The 17,784-nt window shown below is 48.4% G+C and overlaps 7 protein-coding genes across 7 annotated transcripts; all 7 read left to right on the top strand.

Moving 5' to 3' along the window:
* Positions 1 to 1,894: 1,894 nt before the first annotated feature.
* EDB91DRAFT_442404 (PIN domain-like protein) lies at positions 1,895 to 3,467 on the top strand. The gene is made up of 4 exons (XM_041327284.1): positions 1,895 to 1,989; positions 2,067 to 2,533; positions 2,585 to 3,218; positions 3,272 to 3,467. The coding sequence occupies exons 1-4, from the start codon at positions 1,968 to 1,970 to the stop codon at positions 3,304 to 3,306; spliced, it is 1,158 nt and encodes a 385-aa protein (XP_041176648.1). The 5' UTR covers positions 1,895 to 1,967; the 3' UTR covers positions 3,307 to 3,467.
* Positions 3,347 to 4,747, top strand: EDB91DRAFT_1288168 (temperature dependent protein affecting M2 dsRNA replication-domain-containing protein; the record flags this gene model as incomplete). The annotated part of the gene is made up of 6 exons (XM_041324816.1): positions 3,347 to 3,490; positions 3,547 to 3,701; positions 3,751 to 3,938; positions 3,988 to 4,052; positions 4,122 to 4,508; positions 4,570 to 4,747. Coding segments are annotated over 6 exons (1,044 nt in total), but the record flags the coding sequence as incomplete, so codon positions are not given.
* Positions 4,748 to 5,074: 327 nt separating this feature from the next.
* EDB91DRAFT_1223792 (uncharacterized protein) lies at positions 5,075 to 6,291 on the top strand. Its single transcript, XM_041320943.1, has 3 exons — positions 5,075 to 5,597; positions 5,648 to 5,706; positions 5,761 to 6,291. Exons 1-3 carry the CDS (start codon positions 5,198 to 5,200, stop codon positions 5,938 to 5,940), a joined length of 639 nt encoding a protein of 212 aa, XP_041176646.1. The 5' UTR covers positions 5,075 to 5,197; the 3' UTR covers positions 5,941 to 6,291.
* A 1,556-nt stretch (positions 6,292 to 7,847) lies between these two features.
* EDB91DRAFT_442369 (uncharacterized protein) lies at positions 7,848 to 8,550 on the top strand. The gene is made up of 2 exons (XM_041327283.1): positions 7,848 to 7,955; positions 8,017 to 8,550. The coding sequence occupies exons 1-2, from the start codon at positions 7,950 to 7,952 to the stop codon at positions 8,467 to 8,469; spliced, it is 459 nt and encodes a 152-aa protein (XP_041176645.1). The 5' UTR covers positions 7,848 to 7,949; the 3' UTR covers positions 8,470 to 8,550.
* Positions 8,551 to 10,877: 2,327 nt separating this feature from the next.
* On the top strand, positions 10,878 to 12,844 carry EDB91DRAFT_1288158 (uncharacterized protein; the record flags this gene model as incomplete). Its single annotated transcript, XM_041324815.1, has 7 exons — positions 10,878 to 11,012; positions 11,089 to 11,221; positions 11,272 to 11,341; positions 11,392 to 11,495; positions 11,551 to 11,794; positions 11,842 to 12,550; positions 12,604 to 12,844. The coding sequence occupies 7 exons, from the start codon at positions 10,878 to 10,880 to the stop codon at positions 12,682 to 12,684; spliced, it is 1,476 nt and encodes a 491-aa protein (XP_041176644.1). The 3' UTR covers positions 12,685 to 12,844.
* Positions 12,845 to 13,320: 476 nt separating this feature from the next.
* On the top strand, positions 13,321 to 14,560 carry EDB91DRAFT_1336963 (uncharacterized protein; the record flags this gene model as incomplete). Its single annotated transcript, XM_041325559.1, has 6 exons — positions 13,321 to 13,576; positions 13,620 to 13,711; positions 13,792 to 13,868; positions 13,924 to 13,960; positions 14,001 to 14,091; positions 14,238 to 14,560. 6 exons carry the CDS (start codon positions 13,321 to 13,323, stop codon positions 14,327 to 14,329), a joined length of 645 nt encoding a protein of 214 aa, XP_041176643.1. The 3' UTR covers positions 14,330 to 14,560.
* A 1,251-nt stretch (positions 14,561 to 15,811) lies between these two features.
* Positions 15,812 to 17,411, top strand: EDB91DRAFT_442086 (RmlC-like cupin domain-containing protein). Its single transcript, XM_041327281.1, has 4 exons — positions 15,812 to 16,111; positions 16,165 to 16,305; positions 16,362 to 16,538; positions 16,601 to 17,411. The coding sequence occupies exons 1-4, from the start codon at positions 16,008 to 16,010 to the stop codon at positions 17,004 to 17,006; spliced, it is 828 nt and encodes a 275-aa protein (XP_041176642.1). The 5' UTR covers positions 15,812 to 16,007; the 3' UTR covers positions 17,007 to 17,411.
* The last annotated feature ends 373 nt before the right edge of the window (positions 17,412 to 17,784 follow it).

The following is a 17,784-nucleotide window of genomic DNA, read 5'->3' as shown; positions in this document are numbered from 1 at the left end:
TTAGGTAAGACCGCTGACCGCCAATTGCCCCAGCAGGACGCCAGGCATGGCCTTGGCAAAGATAAGATGTTCGGATATCAAAAATGTCGACAGGAAGCTGCCCTACCAGTCCCAATACCTACTCTGGTGTTCTTCACTCCGGCCAACAGCATCTGATGCTACTCGCGCCCGAAGTACTCCCGGGGCGCTTAAATGCTCTTCTGGAGCCAGTAGCATCTCTAAGGAAAAACAAGAAGTATGGCAGTGACGCAACATTTTGATCAGGAAAGCAGTGTCCTGGTCCCTGGAGCATGTTCAACTGCGGGGCAGAAAAACATGTCCATGGTCTCGGTACATTATTACGCATCGGCTGAAGCTCACGTACGGTCGAAGATAGCGCTGCGAAAGGCAAGAGCCAATGAGACGCGACAAACAACCGAGATATGGAAAGGCGCCTCTGCCAGCTCATCTCCTTCTTCCAGAAGTCCTTACCATGAAGACGACAGCCGTTTCACACGGACTGAGCACAATACAATAGAGATGAAATCAGTGACGAGAGACGAAGGACGAGGCCCGTAATGCTGAGGAACCTGACTTAGGACTCCAGCAGCACATTCCCAGCAAGTCCCCATTATGATCATCGGATAAATTTTGTTATGCAGTCGTGGGGCCCAGGTAGTGGCTGTCTCATCGGTTATCGGGTTGCAACGAAGACAACCCTATGGGGAATCACTAGACTTGAGACTCGGAGCGTCCTGAAGTAAATTCCAAGTAAGGCTCATTGGATTGACTTTGCTGTGCAGTCGTGGGGCCTGGGTCTAGCTGTCTCTTAGCAGTTATCTGATTGCAATGAAGAGAACTCTATGTGTGTGAACTGGTCGGTGTGAACGAACAGTATCAGATAAAACACTCACACCCCATGTCAATAAGTGGTACTTTCCGAGTCGTAAGCTTCCGCGTTTGGCTGAGCAACCTTTTAGCTCCATTTTGCGGTCGTTCACCACTGATCAAACCATCATCGGCAGGCAGAAGACGTCAATCCTGAGACAGATGAAACCACGCTCCAAGGTGACCAACTTCGTGCGCTTTTGGACCTGTGGCGCGGGTTGGAAACTGCTAATGATTGCACTGCCGTGGTTGGACCCTTGACGAACTCGTCACGAGAGCGAACTAGCCAGATCCAGCTGAGCTTGTTCACAGGCACTGGAGTCTGTTTCGCACAGGATCCGGAAATTAAAGCTCAAGAAGAAGAAAAAAGGGGCTTCCCAACTTATCAGATAGACATAAACACTCTCGGCAAAAATAACCGGCGTGGAGAACCGCCGCAATGACCGCAGTGTCAAGCCCCGCTAGACCGTCACTACGCCGTTCATAGGTTTTGCCTCCATGAAGTCATTGACGTTGCACGGTAATTCAATAAAGTTTTGACCAATCGCGTGATGCGTCATCGTGGAGCTAGTACTGACAGATTGCTGATATCTCGATGAGACAGCAAAGCAGCACCGAAATGGCGAAACCTGCCGTGAGTAGCTGGTTCGTTTAGCGATGAGCTCCACATGTTGGCAATCTAGCAGAACGGTGAGAGCCTGGTCCGAGGATCGTCAGATGGACTGAGACTCACGAAAGTTCCTGTGCGGAAGTCGGTTTTAGGTTAATAAATATCATGTCAAGCATGATATCAACGCCACATTGATGAAAGCATTGACAAGACGTGTAAGCGGGCGGAAGGTCTTGACCGAGAATGTCGCCTGTAACCCTGAGCCAACTTGATCTTGGACGTGAAATTCAATGAGCAAGATGTTACTCTTAATCCAGATCATTGTCCCCGAGTCGTAGTAAGTAGCACTGACAAGCGCTCCAACGAATCGAATCTTGCACGAGGGAAAGTCACGCGCTTACATAATCTGAAAGTTGGTTGCCCTTGTCGCACGTTGTTCAAAGTACCCAAGTTGGTTCGACGAGCACAGTGAGCTCTTTCAAAGTCTGCGATGCCCATCAAGCACTTGGAAAGTACGTTTTATTTTCCCTCGAGTGTTGGAATAGAAGAGCTGCAGTCGAAATTGACGTGTCACCCGAAAACGAAACAGACTACCTCTCCGAGCGGAAGCACACGCAATCATTTTCTCTGTCTGTATTATCGGACTCGCGCCTTGGAATTGATGCATCCTATTACCTCAAAATATTGACGGATAATCCGCCCTCGCGCGAACCTCTCCTCGCCGCGACTGGTGGGCTTCCCTTGGCGCTAACGACACGTATCGAGTCTGATTTGCGTACGCTCGAAAAACTACGAATAAAACCTGTGTTCGTTTTTCCTGGCCTTTTGCCCAGCAAACGCTGGAAACAATACCAACATCACATGGAGCACAATGATGGATGCAGGGACCGGAGGGAGGCTTGGGCAAAGTATGAGGCTGGCCAGGAAGACGCCGCTATAAAATTATTCGAGGGCAGAAGTGGGCTCCAGCAATGGGACTTATGGCGCATGGTCTTGAGGATATTCAGACATAGGAATGTGGAGTTTTTGGTTGCTCCATACGTCGCTTGGGCTCAGGTCGGTTGAAACCATCTCTTGTGTGATGCTTTACTGACGCATCATGAATAGTTGATTTATATGCAACGACACCCGAAATCATATATTCATGCAATCTTTGGACCGACAGACACCATACTCTATCCAGGAGTAGACAAATTAATTACTTCGCTGGACCTCACCTCTGCGACACCATCTTTTTCCTTCGTGTCCAAGCGCACTATCTTGTCTGATTTGGGCCTCAACGAGGACCAGTTCCTTGACGTTGGCATCCTTGTTGGTTTCGAGCACTCGCCACCCTTTCCACCAACTGTGCACGAGCAGGCATTGAAGGCCACGGTGGACATGGTCAAATATTACAAGTCTGGTCATGCTGCCGTTTCCGCATTCGCCGAACACCCCGCAGTGAAGAGTATGCAGTATCCCGATCAGTTCGCGCGCACGCGCTCAATGATCAAATACTCCCTCATATTCTCATCTGAAGGAAGTGTTACGCCACTTCCCCTCGCAATCACCACGCCAGCTCATGGCCCCAATCATCTCCAGCACCCGACAGCTGCGGATATACCTTCGGATCTTCATGAAATCTTCACGCACCGTCTTCCTGACGAAATCTATTTCTATCTCTCCCGTGGACTCTTGGGGCCGCAAGCCCTCGTTTGGTTGACCAGTGGGCAGATCGTTGAACCACCACCGTTGGATAACGGTGAGACAACTGAGTATAAACGGTTTGTCAAGGAGGTTATCACCGATGGCCAGACCGGTCCACGAGCCACAGCTCTCGCGCTCATTAGCAGTGTTTCACATCAATTCTGGAACAACCGAAAGGTGACGGGTAATTTTTGGTTTGAGGGTCCCGCACCCCACGGCCAGAAGTTCGTCCAACATAACTCGCCTCAAACTGTGCAGCTTGCAGAACGCGTGGCGGGCTGGAACGTTAGTTATGCCATTGTTGAGGAAGAACTTCGGAGACAGAACGTGAGTTACCGAAGCCGCTTACCAATCGGATCTTCTGACAGTCTGGACCGGCCTAGTCTTCTACTATCGATTTCGCACTTTGCCTAGGAGCGACAGCAACGGAGAAGCTTGCGTCTCGTACCAAGGGAAAGACCAGTGTCTCAAACGGTCAGCTGGACAAAAAGGATGAGGTGGTCGCTAATGTGGTATGGCGGTTCCTAGAATTAAGAGGGTAAGCGTCATGTTGCCAGCTGAGCACTCTTGTGACACTGCAACTATAGATTCCTCCTGAACTCTCACACCCACTCGCCACTAGCCCGAGCCATGTACACAGCAATCAAGCAAGCTCGTTTGAATGACAAATTCCAGGATCCACTTTATCTGTTCCTGGAGCTCGTGAGGGCTGGGGTGATGCACGGTCATCTATGGTCAGGCCGAGCGTTTAGTGGAGGACCAAGTTTCGGTACCGGTGAGCGGAATTCACATGTAGGTTTTCTTGGCTGATTATGATGCCGCAGATGATGAGAAATCCTGCATGCTCTTGGTTATGAGGGTCCTGAGCATTGTGCCTTTGAACTTCAAGGTGGGCCTTTTTCTAAATCTGACCGATCGTGGACGTCAGTTTAATACTGATTCCTAAATCTTAATCCAGTCTCAGCCTTGGTCTGCGCCGTTATCACGTGAATTACTGGTGTTCAACTCGTTTGTGCGTTCATTGACTCGGGCGCTCCGGACGCTACTTGAGGTGACGACATTGAACATGTTACTACGTTCTGACGCACGACGAGCGCGGGAAGATCTTCTCGACATTACTATATCCCTCCCATTCCAATCGGAGGTAAACACGGGATTCGGAGTACTTGCTAAGGTGTACCTGGACGCCCTGACGCACCTCAATAATCAGACGCGAGTACTCGACCCTAACGCAGAAGGTGTTAGAGAGTCTAAAGCAATGGCACTTGAGATATGCGAGGACACGTTTCCAGGAGTAAAAAGTCCTAAACAAGAAGTGGAACGGGGATTCCGGTTCTGGGATATCGTCAGTGTCTTTGTTTCCATTAGCTGTTGTGATATGGCTAACATGTGTTGTGGGTTGACAGGCGCTGACTGCCATGAGGCAACTTCACTCGGAGGGTGCTGTTCTTCGCGAGTTGATTGACCAGTTTGAAGCAGCAGAGGCGTGGCTTGCGCCGATGCGACCATGAGATTATCGATCAGACTGAGATTATGATAATGCAGAAAATATTTTTCGATCAGGATCTTGTGTGTTGAGAAGGAGGATGTTGAATAGAATATAACCTATTATGAGAAAAGCGATTTATTCGGAAGTTAGGAAGCGATCAATGGGTGCTCATGCAAAGGCCGTTAGAAAGGGTACTACTAGGAGCGACGGAGGAGACGATGGGAAAAGGGACAAAGGAATGGAACATGAAACTGGGAGGCATGGGAAGTAGAACAACTTAAAAAGGAAATAAGATCTCAGATATTCATCATACCTAATTTGGATACCGCCAAGAGAAGTATTACCTAATTTGTGCATCTCGCTGTTTATCGCCCGATCCCCAGGTTTCTCTCGCTTCTCAGGGCTCTGCTTCGCTTTTTTTTCGAACAGCTGCCACAACATTTTAAAACTGCAATCGAATATGCATGTCACTCGCGTGGCCTTTCTCCCTTCAAATTTAAGGCAAACTTCATTCGAATATTCGACACTCCTCCTCCCCCACACAGATGTTCCACCATATCATGCTACACCCCTCAACATCTCAATCATCTATTGGTGTCTCACCTTTCGATCCATACAATGAAAAGGTCAACCCAGGTCATCTCTATGTCCGCCAACCACACGCAATACAGATCATCCAGCTCGTAGAGGCTTCACCTCCTCCACCTCGCATATCATCCCTCATCGACTCCAGCTCATCTGGCTTCTCTTCTGGATCATCATATCCCTCAACATCTGACTCAGAAGACGAGGACTGCTCATCATATTGCTCCTCTTTCGCCACACCTCCCGATTCTTCCCAGGATAGAGAACCTGTGGTGTGGACAGATGATACATACGATGTTCGCATGAAGCGGATACAGAATTGGAGAGATCATTTGACCAAAGCCATAAGCGCTTCACCTGGTATGTTCTTTTCCCCGCAGTCCGTTGTTCTTTACTCACAAAATCTACAGAGCCTCGCTCATCATCATTGAAACGAAAGTTGAATCAAAATCAGACGGACGATGATATTGTAAGTCTTCATCGTTGTACTCCTCGGACTTTAGTAGCTCACACCCAATATCAGGTCTCGCACAGTCCAAAAAGATCGCGCTCGCGGGATCCTCAGAGCCCATCCAGATTACTCGGCCATCCATGTACGGCGTGCGATACCCCTTTCTCATCCAGACAAAGCCTGCGACAACATGGTCTCACTCCTCATATATCTGAGGCATGTCGGATAGCGGTCGAATACAATTTCGAATGACCGGCTACTTCTTGCACCGACCCATTTTCTTCTTCTTCATCTTACGCTTGGCTCTCCACTCTTATGACGATCATGACCCCAGCATTTGCATCGTTGTATGATAACCCACAATTATTTTTCATTCATTTTCCATATCGTACATACTCATTTCCCATACTATGTACCACCAACGGAGGGTATGAGTTTGTTTCTGTACTTTATCAATACTTGTTAATTATACCATATTAGCTCACTACTATGTACCATCATACCAAACGACTTCAATACAGAGTCTTGTCACCAGACGCTATCTGTTTTTACAACGAAGATGATATGACGTTCTGCGGATCTAGCACCCAGAATGAGATATGGCATGGGAATTGGCTGTGCTACTCTACTCAGTGACCTTGTCTTGTGTTACTCTGGTATTCGCTTTCGGTTCAGCTTCCGTAGCCCCGGAGCATCATTAGCACTCTTTGGCCTCTCCTACTCCCACGTCGAGGACGGACTCTGGTCTTCTGGGTGCAAATGAGCAACCGTGTCATTTCTCCCCTTGTGATCCACTCCGGGAATAATTTGGCAAGTGCCTCACAAGCAAATATAGATAGTTTTTCTCTTCAAGATACGGGACCGACGTGGCAGTGACCCACTCGCTGCACAGTTCAGCACAGGCTCTCTCCAAGTTGCTAATGATCGGACTCGATGCTACCCCACAGTTTGACGCTCATCCGGTAATTCACTATCCGAGTCCGGAATGCTTCCAAGGTCTTCTTTCCTCGAAACTCCCCGAAAAAGACGAAGAAGCATATGCTCTGAGAGACTATGCCGTACATATCGTACAATAATGACAACGACGTGCGGCAGTGATTCGAGGCTTCGTTCACATGCTCCAAAAGACCTTCTCAGTCCCGTTAGGCAAAGCAACGGAGCAGAGCAGGGTGAACAGTCTCGATCTCCGCACCTTATGCGAGTACTACCCACGAGGTTCAAGGAGATTGGTAGTAGGTTTTCTCATCCTGCTTGCCTGGATCAATACGATAGAGTTGCCATAACTTTTACTCAGGCGCGTATCCCCGCACTAGATGCTGGCTGACAGTACCTGCCTAGAATATGGCGTACCTCCCTTCCCCTATCCGCACTTTCCCGTCAGGCAACGCAGCGTGAAGGCGACCAGGTGCCTGTCAAACACCAAATTATGAATGTCTGGTTGATTAGCATGAACTCATCGATCGTATCGAATACATAATGATCCCCGTGCGGTGTGAGAGAAGTGTCCTTCTAGTGCACTGCAGTATACCGCTCCTGTGAGAAATGGTTTCAACCTATCTATATACTTGGTCGCCATTTGACCAGCTCACCGTGAGCGCTCATTCTGGGATATGCCGTTCTACATGATAGCCGAGTCCTCTCCACCAATAAGAACCCTCCGTCGGCGCTTACTTAGCGATGGGGAAAGCCTCACGGGAACGTAAAGACAAGAGCCCTGCAGCTGCCGACTTGATCACGATTATCTGATCTGTAGAAGTCCACAACAGATGGCCCTTTGACAGCAAAAGCCCGTCGATATGGTGTGTGGACCACATGGCTTCTGCCGCGCGGTTAGAACCTTCTACCCTGCCTCGAACGAAGTATGCCAATTCAATTCAATTGAAAGGCTCATCATCATTCCCATGGCCTACCGAGCTATACGTGCAAGGAGACGGCACTTTGGCTTCGCACTCACGTCAAGAACTACAGCATTCTCCATTCAGCTCAAATCCGTGCTCGGGTTTGCCCTGTTTACCCCTCGACTGACCGCACTCCACGGGCGCTTACACGCTCCTAATGTCTAAATTGATTTTCGATCTCGTTCTTTCAATCAGGAAGCAGATGGGAAACACTACGGAGCACTATGTTTAGTTGTCTAAGAAAAAAAAAACACGAATTGTCGCGAGAGAGCTTCGAGGAACTTCGGCCATCTACCATCCGAGGTCATCGTCTTCATCGATCCGCAGTCATCCGACCATCATGAAATTGATGTTCTCCATCGTATGAACGTGAGTGTGCCGAATAGTCTAGAGGGTGTAACAATCGGACCGATATCGCGAGACATTGCAGGAACGGGTGACGGTGGGAAGCGCTGTGAGTTTCTCGTTTACTTGTACATCTGGATTACGCCTTCTTGGCTTCGCTACAGAAACAGACTTACTGAGGTCCGAGGTCAATGATTGTGTACTCACCTTTGGTCGCCAGCGCAAATATCCGTGCGTTTGTGGCGTGAGGTCAGCATATCATCATCACGATCATCATCACTGCAGGAACGAGCGACGGTGGGAAGAGCTGTGGGTTTCTTATTTACTTGTATGTTTTCTTAGCTTTGCTAATTCTGTTATAGGAGGAGAAATTGCGGTGGAGCGTCGGAGGTCGTCATATATTTGCATGTTGGTCACCAGTCCAGAACTTTTATGCCCGTGGAGCATATCATCATCATCGGCGTCACCACCACCACCACCACTACCAATTGGGCCGTCATGCATTACAGCATGGGACGAATATCCTGGGCGTGAGTAAACACCTCGCTGTACTGATGCTACGTCTACGGAGATGACGCAATACCTGCTCGGTGAAACCCCACCGAAACTTGGCTACGAGGACACGACAGCATCAAGAATAGTGGCTAGAGGCCTCGAGGCAGAAGGCTTCTTGCGCCTCTGCTAGTTTCAGACGGTGCGCATGCAATGCGCTCGGACTATCGACCGCGGCCGTCCGACCCTGTAAGCACCTTATTTTCAAACCTTCTCATCGTTCCCGTTTGTTTCTGTGACCATCGTGCAGCGAGACCACGGTTGCATGGGTGTGTCTCATGTTTCAATTTCAGAAAACGGGATGCTTGTGATTCTTTCACTCGACCCCATTTCACTATGATATACGGTCGGTCGGGCCTGCAGGCTGAAGCGAGTAAGTATATACAGGCCGCATTGCAATACTTCGGCACCTTACACTTTCTAGGGTGCCTGCGTATTCTTGTAAACTGCGTATTCTTGGGTACGGTGCCGTAGAGCCTTTTGAAAATTCTAGCCCATGCTAAACTTGTACTAGCAAGGTCATTCATGACGCTAACAATGAGGAACGTGCGTAAAAATGGAAGAGTTTGCGCTTGTGTTGTATCCCTAGTCCTTTCGGTGTCAGTGCAATGCAACTCCGTTCAGTCGCACTCACCTGTTCCATTCAAATATGGCATGGGAGCATTCATGTGCTATTCAAGCCTGAGAGCACCTATATCCTTGTAGAGAGTAGTAACATCGAGGTGATCGGGTAGAGATCCATCCACTGAGCGCTGAGCCTATCGACATAGAAATTCTATGTCTATTTCAAGACTGGCCGTGTCTGGCACTACAACGAACCCTTGAAGTTCTATAGGACGATTCCCTCGGGGTCACCTATCATAAAGGCTGCTTCAGATCGGTGGAGCATATTCCTCTATGGGCACTCCCGCCTCAAGCAGGTCATTCCGTTGTATGCTGTTTGCATCATTGTGAAGGGTGTGGTGCAATGATGCTGACACATTTGGGACGCATTTCAAGCTTCACCTTTTCCATGCTATCGGCATGTCGAGCCGATTTCACACGACGCCTGGACTTTCTCTCTCTCTTGATACCGTGCATTCATTGCGTGTAACTGTGGGTGGGAGTGGCGAGCACGAGTCCTAGATCGAACCTTCCATGGGTTTGAAGTCATATTATCGTGCGCAGATTCTCGTTATGTGCACATCGCGATCGTTCGCATATGAATGTAAAAGCGATTAATCCAGGGCCCCATATATATTCAGGGTTGCTTATTAGAGCTTATTAGAAAGAGCTCCTCCAGATAGCCTATCAATCATTGTCAATGATGTTGACCCTGTCCGCCACCAACAGACATAGGGATATTGACTGTCCTCAATGTGTTTGTGTCTCAGAGGATGACCGGAGCTTGGGTCCGATTAGAAGCAGAGGCGATTTGGACAATATTCGCTCGGGTACCACCTCGGGGAACGGATTCACCCACGGTTTCTCGTATCGTCCCCATCTATGAAGCGCCTGTGAAGATCATAGAGAACAAGCCCGTTGATCTTCGAGGGGGGTTCAGACTCACGTCCTATAAATAAACCATGTAGTTCGAGCGTCAATATTTGAGGGAATGTAGAACCTAACTGAACATCCCGTGTCATTGTCTCTCCTCTTCGGAGCGTAGTCCCGTTACTGAACTCTGTGACCACGGCTAAGTCGGAAGAAGAAAGGACATACTAGACAAGAACATTGGGAATTGGCTCTTATCGATCTGATATTAATCCAGACTTCCAGAACCACCTCATGTTCGAGTTATCACGAGGATCGAGTCCCCATCATCTGGAAACTTTCACCCTCTAACAGAAGGTCGTTGCCTCTTTCGGGAAGAAGGTTGTTCAAAGTGTGGAGGTTTGTTGCCGGTCACCGTATCTAAGCAGGGGTAATGAAATGTGTGTTGTCTGAAACAGAGCCACTACAAGTGCTTCCAGTGGCAGAGGTTTTGCTTCGCGACAGTACTACTACCTGCGGTTGTCAACTTGGCATTCTTCGCGTGTTGTGTCACAGCCTGCGGTCCATCATGACCTATCAGAGCCTATCAGGGCCTTGGAGAGAGCCCACGATCATGACCGAGAGCTGCAACACAGGCCTAGAACACAACGTCATTTAGAGGTTTATACTACTTACTTGATACATGCGTTGTCGTTGCACATATCCACATGATACATAGCAGACGCCCGGAGACAGTAGCGGAGTATCAAGCCTAACGGAGTATGAAAGTTCCCTGTGCAAAGAAATAACTCCGCTAGGTTTGCACTCCGCTGGGTGGGCGCGCCGAAGCGCGCCGCTTTAATTTTATTCAAATTTAGCGTGATCCGGGGTGGCACACAGCCCGACAGGCAAACGCTAGTACTAGGGGAAACCACAGCGACCATGCACTCATTCAAGGCCAGACACTCCAGGTCGTCAGATACCTCGACTTTGCCTCTCAGCAATTCTGACACCAGGTCGCTTCCGTCGCGATTTTCACTGACAAGGCGCTGTTCACGTCTTTTAGTGGGACTAATCGTGATCGGCCTCTTTTTCTTCTTCTCGCGCACCAAGGCGAACGCTCCATCTTGGTTGGAGGAGCAGACTCCCGAAGAAGAGCACTCATTACCGCCGCTTGTACGAAGAATACCATGAGTATGAACGACGCTTGCCGCAGCATAATCTTTCATTGCCTTTCCCAGAGGGGCGTGATGCGAAGTTCTTTTGGGCTGCCAACCATGTCATCAGTATGAATATTTGTTGCGCTTTCATTCAGGCTATGACTCACAGCTTCCAGATTCGGGATGGGGAAATGTCATGCAAGAGCTGGTGATGAATGCGGCGCTGGCGCATACGACTAGAAGATCGTACGTCTACCTTGCCACAACCTCAATTCTTGCTCAACCTTGCCCGCTAGCTTCGTGTTCGATAATTTCACATGGGAACAAGATGCTATCGATTACGCAACTTATAATGGTAAACTCATACCTGCGCGTATACCCTTGTCAGCTATCATCGGTGGTGCGTTTCCAGTTTACATCCTTCCCGCCCATGCCAAAGTCATTCTCTTGTGCAGGCCCCATAATAGGGTCGTCGTTCCCGCCCGGGGACCCTGCCCCTCGTGCCGTCTCACAGGAGTATTTCAAGAAAGTATGCCCGAATCCTACGATCATCGACAGCTGGGAAGTGAACGAGCATCTTAGGCTGAACGCTAATGTACCTGCCCTGGAAATGTTTGAGAAATGGGTGGAGAAATTGAACTCCATAGACGACCCATGTATTGAGATGAAACGGGAATCGTTCCAACTGTTTGAGATTTGGTAAGTCACCTAGTCGTGGTGCTCACTCCTCTCAACTTTTTCTATAGGCTATTTGGTTCGAAACGCATACTTTCAATCTGGCCTATCCTTTCCAAGTCGCCCGTCCTCACAGACTTTTCGTGGTCTCCACTTGTTATTCGGGCATACACAGAGAATGCTGCTTTGTTTGCGCAGACTTCTTCCTCGTTCCGATTTTTTCCTTCGTTTATGAGTCCTTCCGATCAACTGCCAAATCCTACGACACTACACGACGTCCGTCCTATCCTAAAAGCAAAGGAGATAGATCCTATACGCGGGCTACTGGCTCTTCACATTCGCCGAGGCGACTTCGATGGTCATTGTACACATCTTGCCAAATGGTCCTCAGATTGGAACGGGTTCAACAAGTTCGCTGCCCTCCCTGATAAGTTCAAAGTCCCTACCGACGGTGGTTGGGGCGAAACCACGGAGGCGAACGTGAACATGTACCTCGAATCGTGTTTGCCAACTATTGAGCAGATTGTCGAGAAGGTCCAGAACGTGCTTGCTGATCAAAGGCGCATGTATGGTTCCGCAAAGGAGTTGAAAAGGGTATACATTATGACGAACGCGGAAGCGGAGTGGTTGCAACACTTCAAGGAGGCCCTCATGCAGGTGAAGAAATGGGATGCTATTGTCACCAGCAAGGATTTGAAGTTGAGCTGGGAGGCAAAGCCTGTCGCACAGGCCGTGGACATGCTGATCGGTCAGCGTGCTCAGGTATTTATAGGTAACGGGGTACGTCGCGAGTCGATTTCCATCATCATCAATTAGACTGACTGGTGTCGCAGTTTTCCAGCCTAACATCCAACATAGTGATGTTACGCATGCTGAGGGACCTCGCCCCCGAAGATACTCGATTCTGGGGATAGTTTCCCGTTTCTTGCAGAGTAATTTTGTAGCTCTGCGCACAAGTCACTGACGGCTTCACGCAGCCTTGGGGGTCGCATCGCGAACGTCCCGGAGTCGGAATACACGGAGTATCGCATCTCTTTGTCTGGCTTCCCCACATCGCTACCAACTCTTTCACTGCAACACATTCATTTTTATATTATTGCTCAGCTATACCTCTTCTCATGCATCCTCGATAATTTGTTTGCGGAAACTCTTTCGGGTTGTCTCTTCATTTCATGGCTCGGTGGACCAGCCACGGGGTGCTTATGAGGTCATTATAATTCCCTGTTACCAATACATGTCAGGACACACAAATCGGTCATATTGCATTATACTTATGGACAGGCACGTTCAAATTGTCATTGATCAGGAAAACAAGGAAGCTTCGCGGCACCGTCACTATCTTCAAACCGATCACAGTTCGCAGTCTATTGCAGTCTATTCCTGCAGGGTTTCTGCATGCGGCAGCCGTTCTGTCCGGTTCTCTCAGGCGGTGTATCTGGTACCTATTGGCAATAGTGTTTCTCAAGCATCTTTCTACTCACAGGCGTCGGAATGTTGTTTATGGTTATATAACGAGAGTGTGTGCATGCTGCAGACCAACCCGGTGAATCATGACCACTCGAATTCCCTTGATCTATGTGCGTCCAGTGGTCTTCATGATAGTGGCTGAGGATCCGACTGAAAGTTATAGGTTTATGTGGCGCCGAGGGAACGATCGCAATTTGCATCCACGACTAATCGGAGTGCCAGAAATCGATAGATTACCTTGTTCGCAATTCGCATCCACGACTAATCTGAGTGCTGGCAAAGGGATACGTGTGATAGATGCTGCCCGGAACTACGACGATGGCGCCAATCTCGGAAGAGGTATGTTCCATCTTCTTATCGGTTTACGGGGCACTCGTCTGAGAGGCCGGAATGATGCAGTACCTTGACCAGCTGGACGTCAAGGGCTCCGCCGCAATAGACACTAAGTCAGTTGCCTTTATGCAGTTCCAGGATGTATGTTCACACTGGCCTTCAAAGATGCTTGCAGTCAGGCTCTCCAAGTCTGATTCCCTGGGGCTTTTACTCCCCATAAGATCCGTGTGCCCGACCGGAGTGTACCTTATGACGAGATGCTTCGAGATGTAAATGAACTGCATCAGGAATGTCTTTTGTATGTGCCTCTAATTCTAATCGGTGTCTCTGGCTCGGTTCACGGAACACACCAGCGAAGAAATTAGCCTGAGTGACTTCTATAATTGGGAAGTAAGTGAATTGTGCAGCCACTGAACTCGTCCTGGAACAGGTGGCAGAGATAGTGACGATTGTCAAGAGCAATGAGTGGACCGGACCAGCGGTCTATGAAGGCCTTTACAATGCCCTGGAGCGGAACACATGTATCCCAGGGTCCCACGCTTCTCAGACACATTCTGTCTTTTAAGACTGTTCCGTTGTCTACGGAAATTATTCCATGGGTACACTCCTTGCGTGTGTCAAGCTACCCCGATATGTCTTACAATCCTCTGACACTATCTCTTGTTAGCCGTGGCTTGCTTGCGGCTACAAGTATCGTCTTACGCTAGGCAGGCGTTGGGATATAGAAAGTTTCGTGATGGCTACATGACTGCGAGCTAAGTACCAGAATTGGGAGATCGCATTTCAGTCACTGCGAACGTCATTAGTACGCACTACACATGTCTGCATATCATTACAGTCATCCACCGGCCAATGGTACACTACATGAAATTTTGATTGTCACAGCACAACACTTCAATATATATTTTCCCCTCATAGCAGTACACATAAACAGTCCACCACATAATTTTCAAGAAAATTATGCAGCCTTGTGAGCTCAGTGCTGCAAACAGTGATGGTGTCTGTTTGAAGCCGAAACCTGGCCAATGATACACATTAGGAAACCCTAGCTTGGGGTTACCAAATATGACTCGGTAGCCTTAACATATCATCACCAGAACATTTTGTTTTGTCTGCAGCACATCCAAATCTCACTCTGACGAGTTGAAAAAATATATACAATGGATTGGAAAAATGTTCTACTCGATATCTGTGTCATTAGATTTATTTTAAATAGCCAATTTTTACTTGTGATATGCTTATTAAAATGTGGATGAACCAAATATGTGTTTCATGATATAAATCATGTGAAATAAAAACATAACAAGCAGTAGATTCCACTCAAAATCGCTGGAAATAAGAGTATCGATATCACCGAATAATATGGAGACAAGTTTGTGGCCAGGAGGTTCGGGATTTAGAGTGTGGAGAGCAAGTGTATCATTGGCTGGTGGTGTTTCATTGGCCAGTGGTTCACTGTACCGATTTATGTCCGTACAGGTCGAGCATAAGCGGAGAAGCGGCCCTTCGCTGGCCACACTAGAACCCCGTGATGCAATAATATTTGGTGCCAGTAGTATGTCTCAACTGGAACAAAACATTAGAGATCGGCGGGTGGGCCGGTTTTCTGAGCTTATTACCAGTAGACGATGATCCTTCCGTTTATGTAGTAAAAGAGGTCCTTCGCCTGAGGAAATAGTCAGTTTGCTCGACGGGACTTGGACCAACTACAAAGGCAGGGCACCTTAGATATAAAGGCAGCTGTGGCTATTGTTGCTGACAGTCAGTGACAACAAATATTTCACCCATCCCAGATGTGGTCACAGATAATTACTAACAGATTATATGAAGATAACAACATGACTCCCTGTCACTGCTGTCTTCATGGACTGAATCTGATGCTTAGTTCTTCAGGGCTTCGGTGTCGCGAGTTTCATCCTGGCTATGTTGTAGAAGTCGGAGCTACAAATCCGTGCGACTAGACTTTCAAACTTGGAATGCACTCCAGCATACTGTGATGATGACGAGACACTCGCTTTGGGGGCCCACTGCAGAACATGGTTCTGATTGATAATTGTTGTCATGCATTCTGAATCGAACGACATTTTAGGTCCTCATATTCACCATGTCAGTGTCAGCAATGAAGCACAGCGAGACCCCCAACCCCCAATAAGCAAGAGCCCGTGGGGATGCGTGGGTAAGGGAAGACCAGAAAAGGGAACCCCCTAATCAACCCCTGAGACGATGGTAGTAAGCTGATTTGATATCAGCGCTGCCTCTGGCTATAAATTCAAGGCTAGGAGCTCGCAATGTCCTCAGAACTTATTTCTCTCTCAATCCCATCGTGAAAGTGTTTCCAATTTTTCGACCTACGGCTTTGCTCCAGAACACTGCGACCTCTCTCGCCCGAACCAAACCATCGTTGCTGGAAACCTTTGTCGCGTCGCATCATACTACCATGTCTTCCAGCCGATCCATGGAAATAATTCCGCGCAGGAACGCTGAACGAGGTCACGCAGATCATGGTTGGCTCAAAACGTTTCATACATTTTCGTTCGCCAAGTACGGAGCTTTCATCTCAATCTTCATTGCATTATCATACAGCTACTTGGCAGTTACCATGACTTTAAACACGAGTCTTTTGGTTCTCTCCGTGTTCTGAACGAGGACCGTGTGGCGCCTCGTACGGGCTTTGGCACCCACAGCCATCAAGAATTTGAAATATTTTCCTACGTGATCAGTGGTGCGCTCGAGCAGTGAGCACCCTTGCAATCATTGCTTGTAGAATAGTTGACTGACATCATCACTTCAGCCAAGATTCCATGGGCAACACTGAAATACTATCTCGCGGTGCCCTTCAGATGACCTCAACGGGAACTGGCATCTCTCACTCCGAGAAAGCCCATGGCCCTCAAGAGGTACATTTCTGTCAGATATGGGCGTCCCCTCGTCCCGGGGAAGGCAAGGGCAAACCCGCGTATTCTACCAGGTAAAATAGATTTCACTAGCTGACGCTCCTAAATATAACTAAACAACCGCCGATTCTTCCAGACATTTCACCGACGAAGACAAGCGAAACCAATTCAGGTTGATTGTCGCGCCTTCGGATTCGTCTGAAGTCTCGCTTGATAGGGAGGCTGAAGGCCCTGCCCCGATTCGCTCGCAACTTCGCGCATATGCGTCTCTCGTGGATCCCGGTGTCTCCCTCACGCATAAATTCCACCCAACCCACAGTACCGATACGCGTAAAGCTTATATTCACGTCGTTCAGAGTTCGGGATACAATCCTGGTAACGCCAGGGGTGTTAAGTTGCGCGTTGGTGCTCAAAACGAGGGGCCCGTAATTGAGCTCAGAGAGGGAGATGGTTCATATCTACTTGTGGGAAAGGATACTGAACTCAAGGTTGAGAACGCGGGGGAAGGTGTGGTTGAGTTTTTACTATTTGACATGGAGTAAAGCGTCTAATAGCTACTGACTTTGGTGATTTGACTGTAAATTAACGTCACTATGGTCTCATGTTTAATTCGAGTCAGAAAACTTGGAAAACGCAGGGGTCTTCTGGTATCCAAATCGCTGTAGCGGGCCCAGCTAATCTGCGATACATTGATTTGATCTTATGGCCTATCATGTCTACACACTGCGAACAATATATTGATGATCAGAGATGAGGCAGAGAAACGCAGAATCATTCACAAGGCCCTCAGACAGAGCAGTAAATAAGAGCGGAAGGACAATTTCACAGCCAAACAGTCGAAAACATTGCCAGAAGTACTCGCCATCATCTGTCGCGATGTCAGAATAACCAGGACTATTTCAGACTGCCGCCCACTCCATTAGTGGCACAAGCTCCAGCCCTGCAGTGAGTCCTAGAGACAAATAAGGCCTGAAAATCATCTGGCTGAGACACAATGTCTCGCACTGGCATGAAGCGCACCTACCAGATCATTCAATGAAGTGACCCACACTAATGGTGATTGAAACACGGACAAAGAGGGACTAGCTCGAGAAATCATACAACACGGCTGCTCTGAAACAAACAATTTAATGGACGAGAAATTCGTTGGAGCCGGGGATAGGCGCCTTCAACCGTCTCGCGCGCCGTTAGGGATCTTGTACTATATGGATGCTCTGAAACGATATGAAGATATTTTAGCGACACAAGTACATAAGATCAGAAAACACAATGCAAAGAAGAGCTCTCGGTTATTGTAAACGACGTCGCGGCGGTCAAAAG

Source organism: Suillus paluster (assembly GCF_016628075.1).
Source record: "Suillus paluster strain FC165 chromosome Unknown EDB91scaffold_30, whole genome shotgun sequence".
Taxonomy (NCBI): Eukaryota; Fungi; Basidiomycota; class Agaricomycetes; order Boletales; family Suillaceae; genus Suillus; species Suillus paluster.
Note: the sequence above shows the minus strand (reverse complement) of the source record. Positions and strands in the feature narration are given on the sequence as shown.

What these genes read in the sequence shown, in the direction of transcription:
- EDB91DRAFT_442404 (XM_041327284.1), top strand. Translation starts at nt 1,968, where the DNA reads ATGCCCATCAAGCACTTGGAAA. An exon ending in CATACGTCGCTTGGGCTCAG is followed by an intron (nt 2,534 to 2,584) that starts GTCGGTTGAAAC and finishes CATCATGAATAG; the next exon opens with TTGATTTATATGCAACGACA. An exon ending in ACCACCACCGTTGGATAACG is followed by an intron (nt 3,219 to 3,271) that starts GTGAGACAACTG and finishes ACCGATGGCCAG; the next exon opens with ACCGGTCCACGAGCCACAGC.
- EDB91DRAFT_1223792 (XM_041320943.1), top strand. Translation starts at nt 5,198, where the DNA reads ATGTTCCACCATATCATGCTACACCCCTCAACATCTCAATCATCTATT. An exon ending in AGCCATAAGCGCTTCACCTG is followed by an intron (nt 5,598 to 5,647) that starts GTATGTTCTTTT and finishes CAAAATCTACAG; the next exon opens with AGCCTCGCTCATCATCATTG. An exon ending in ATCAGACGGACGATGATATT is followed by an intron (nt 5,707 to 5,760) that starts GTAAGTCTTCAT and finishes ACCCAATATCAG; the next exon opens with GTCTCGCACAGTCCAAAAAG.
- EDB91DRAFT_442086 (XM_041327281.1), top strand. Translation starts at nt 16,008, where the DNA reads ATGTCTTCCAGCCGATCCATGGAAATAATTCCGCGCAGGAACGCTGAA. An exon ending in CATACATTTTCGTTCGCCAA is followed by an intron (nt 16,112 to 16,164) that starts GTACGGAGCTTT and finishes GCTACTTGGCAG; the next exon opens with TTACCATGACTTTAAACACG. An exon ending in ATCAGTGGTGCGCTCGAGCA is followed by an intron (nt 16,306 to 16,361) that starts GTGAGCACCCTT and finishes TCATCACTTCAG; the next exon opens with CCAAGATTCCATGGGCAACA.